Consider the following 2,708-nt stretch of genomic DNA (forward strand, 5'->3'; position numbering starts at 1 on the left):
GCTGTATGTCTCTGAGCCTCCTCCTCTAAGACCTATAAATACAGGTGGCTCTGTGCTCCCCACTCATTCAGACTCCTGCTGTCCCATCCAGACCCCGACCTCTACGTGACTCACAGCCATGAAGACCCTTGCCCTCCTTGCTGCACTTCTCCTCTTGGCCCTCCAGGTCCAGACTCAGAGTCTTGAAGAGACAGCTGACCAGGTTCCTGCCCAGGACCAGCCTGGGGCCGAGGCCCAGGACATAACCATCTCCTTTGCAGGGGATGAACGCTCTGCTCGAGAGGCTTCAAGATGTGAGACATCAGACAGCTTACTATGGGGGTCTGCAGTCCCAATGCACCACAAACTAGCCAGGAAATCATTAGAACTTGGAGATTTTTGGATTGAGAGGCTCTTCAAGGACTCTTTGAGCACCAAAGGGTTTGAGTCCAACTTGGGCATGTGCAACACAACAGCCTCATCAGCAGAGACTAAAAGGCTGTTACAAGGGCCTCAGTATGTGGAGGCCAGGCTCAAACTGGGTGTGTGGAGGAGGTGGGGTGAGGAGTAGGTAACCCTGAGTTGAGAGGTGGGTGGTTATGGAGGACATGAAATAAGCATGAACATAATAGACTAGGATCAGAAAAAAACTGTGATCCTCTGTTACCAACAAAGCCAGTAAGACTTCATGTGAATTATTACCAAAAAGATGAATTCTTTCCACACGAACATGACTGGTATTATCTATTGTAAGTACACACATCGCCTCTTAGTATATCTCCATGAGGCTGGCTCTATCTTACCTCCCTCCTTCCTTCCCCTTTGCTGACCCTCCTCTTCCTTCTGTAGCCCTTACAGGAATAGCCTCCTGCACCTGCAGACGTGCCTGGATCTGCAATTGGGGTGAGCGCCACTCTGGGAACTGTATAGACGGTAAAGGCTCCGCATACAGGCTCTGCTGTCGTCGCTGAGCTTGTGGATTGAGACTCAGAGCAACGCGTGACTCCGCTTGATAACCTGGAAAAGGGTTTACTCTTTGTACCTTCTACCTTTTCTTATTTCTTTCTCAAAAATAAACTTTAAGCATTAAACTTAGTGTGTTTGGCATTTTTCTTCTCCTTTCCTTTGCCTTTTCATATGGCATATTTCTATGATTCACTTGTGTCGAGAATTCTGTCCAAAATGGTCTTCCTTAAGTTTACTGCTTTTTCCATCACACTACTGCACAACTGGAACAGGATATTGCAATAACAAAAACAGCAAAAGTGAAAATAATGATTCATTACAACAAGTTTATATCTATAAATTTGATCCATTCATAATGATACTCAAAAGTGGGAAGTGACATTGAAGAGTGCCAGAAGGTGTTGTCACTCACGGAAAAGTGGATCCAATAGGTTTTATTTACTTGTTTCTTAAATTTAAGAGGTGAACAGGCATTGATATCTATGAATATTTTCCTTATTTTAACCAAGTATGTTATGTATAGATATATTTTTTCCTAACCATATCAAAAACAGAGAGTGAAAAAGTGCTTCATGAGCTGCAAATCAGTAAAAAGTAATAATGCTACTATAACCAGAAAATATTAACCAACATCAGTGGTCTCAACTAAAGCCCACATAGAAATGGAGTCCAGAGTCTGGTCCGTCGAGGTGGTCATGTCCAGTGACCAGTGAGATACTGGTCCTGCTTTGGACATCAAAAGTTCTATAGGCCAAAGTCCAATGAGGGAATTGGTCTCAACTCTCCAACTCTTCAAAGATAATGCGTCTCCTAATTATAATAAGCCAATATTAATTTTAATAAAATTCTAGCAATAATTACTATGTTTACAGTAGTCTAATGAACTAAGTCAATACATCAGAATGACAAGACAATTTCTCATACACTTACTGTCACGCAAAAACTTAAAGAACACTTTATGTAGCAGAAAGGCAAGTCTCTAAACTCAAATTTTTTATAAAAGGCAGGATTTAAGAGTACCATGAAATGATAAAATAAAACATCTTTATTACACAACAAAGTCTTGGCCTGTTAAAACCAGAAGCTCAGGTATGAATCAATGTGGAGACAAGCAAGTGCCTTTCCATGGGAAGAGTCAGCTGTTTGACACCAGGATCTGCATCCTCATTGAGCCTCCTCTTGTGTCTGAGAAGATTACAAAAATCCTAGGTAGTAGAAATGTCAGACCAAAGGAGAAACAAGGTGAAATCCATGAGAACAGCACTTTTCTAACAGTTTTGGTGGAATAGATGACCAAGTTTGTGATCCTTGCTCTTGCGTATGTTTATGCATTGTTGAAGGTGTTGGAAGTGTTGGAGAAGAATCAGGTATAATAAATGTATCAGCTCAATGTAGAATAGTTCAGATCATTTAAATGGTCACACTGGCATCAATATTTATACTCCAGAACAGGTTTTCAAATGCAGTGATCGAACATTAAACTCAATGCAGAGAAGAGTAAGATTTTTCTCCGTGCACAAAAGCCCTTCCTATAACAGAAAATTGACCAACCCACTGCAGGCTGGTCCTGCTTCTTCTTCCCTGATCTCTGAGATCAGAGCTCTCTTCCCACCAGGAGACAGCAGAAGCTGAGTTCACTCCTTGCTTCTCCAGAATAGGAACTCTTTCTGCTCTTGCTATCCTGACGTAGGCCTAGGTGGTACATCAGGCCACCTCCTCCAAAACTAGTAGACAAAAAGGAAGCAAAAGAAAACATGTGGCCT

At 42.1% G+C, this 2,708-nt stretch overlaps 1 protein-coding gene across 1 annotated transcript; it reads left to right on the top strand.

Moving 5' to 3' along the window:
* The first annotated feature begins 118 nt into the window (after window positions 1-118).
* LOC124233168 (alpha-defensin 1) lies at window positions 119-950 on the top strand. The gene is made up of 2 exons (XM_046650319.1): window positions 119-293; window positions 829-950. The coding sequence occupies exons 1-2, from the start codon at window positions 119-121 to the stop codon at window positions 948-950; spliced, it is 297 nt and encodes a 98-aa protein (XP_046506275.1).
* Window positions 951-2,708: the final 1,758 nt, after the last annotated feature.

Source organism: Equus quagga, unplaced genomic scaffold, assembly GCF_021613505.1.
Source record: "Equus quagga isolate Etosha38 unplaced genomic scaffold, UCLA_HA_Equagga_1.0 155520_RagTag, whole genome shotgun sequence".
In the NCBI taxonomy this organism is placed as follows: domain Eukaryota; kingdom Metazoa; phylum Chordata; class Mammalia; order Perissodactyla; family Equidae; genus Equus; species Equus quagga.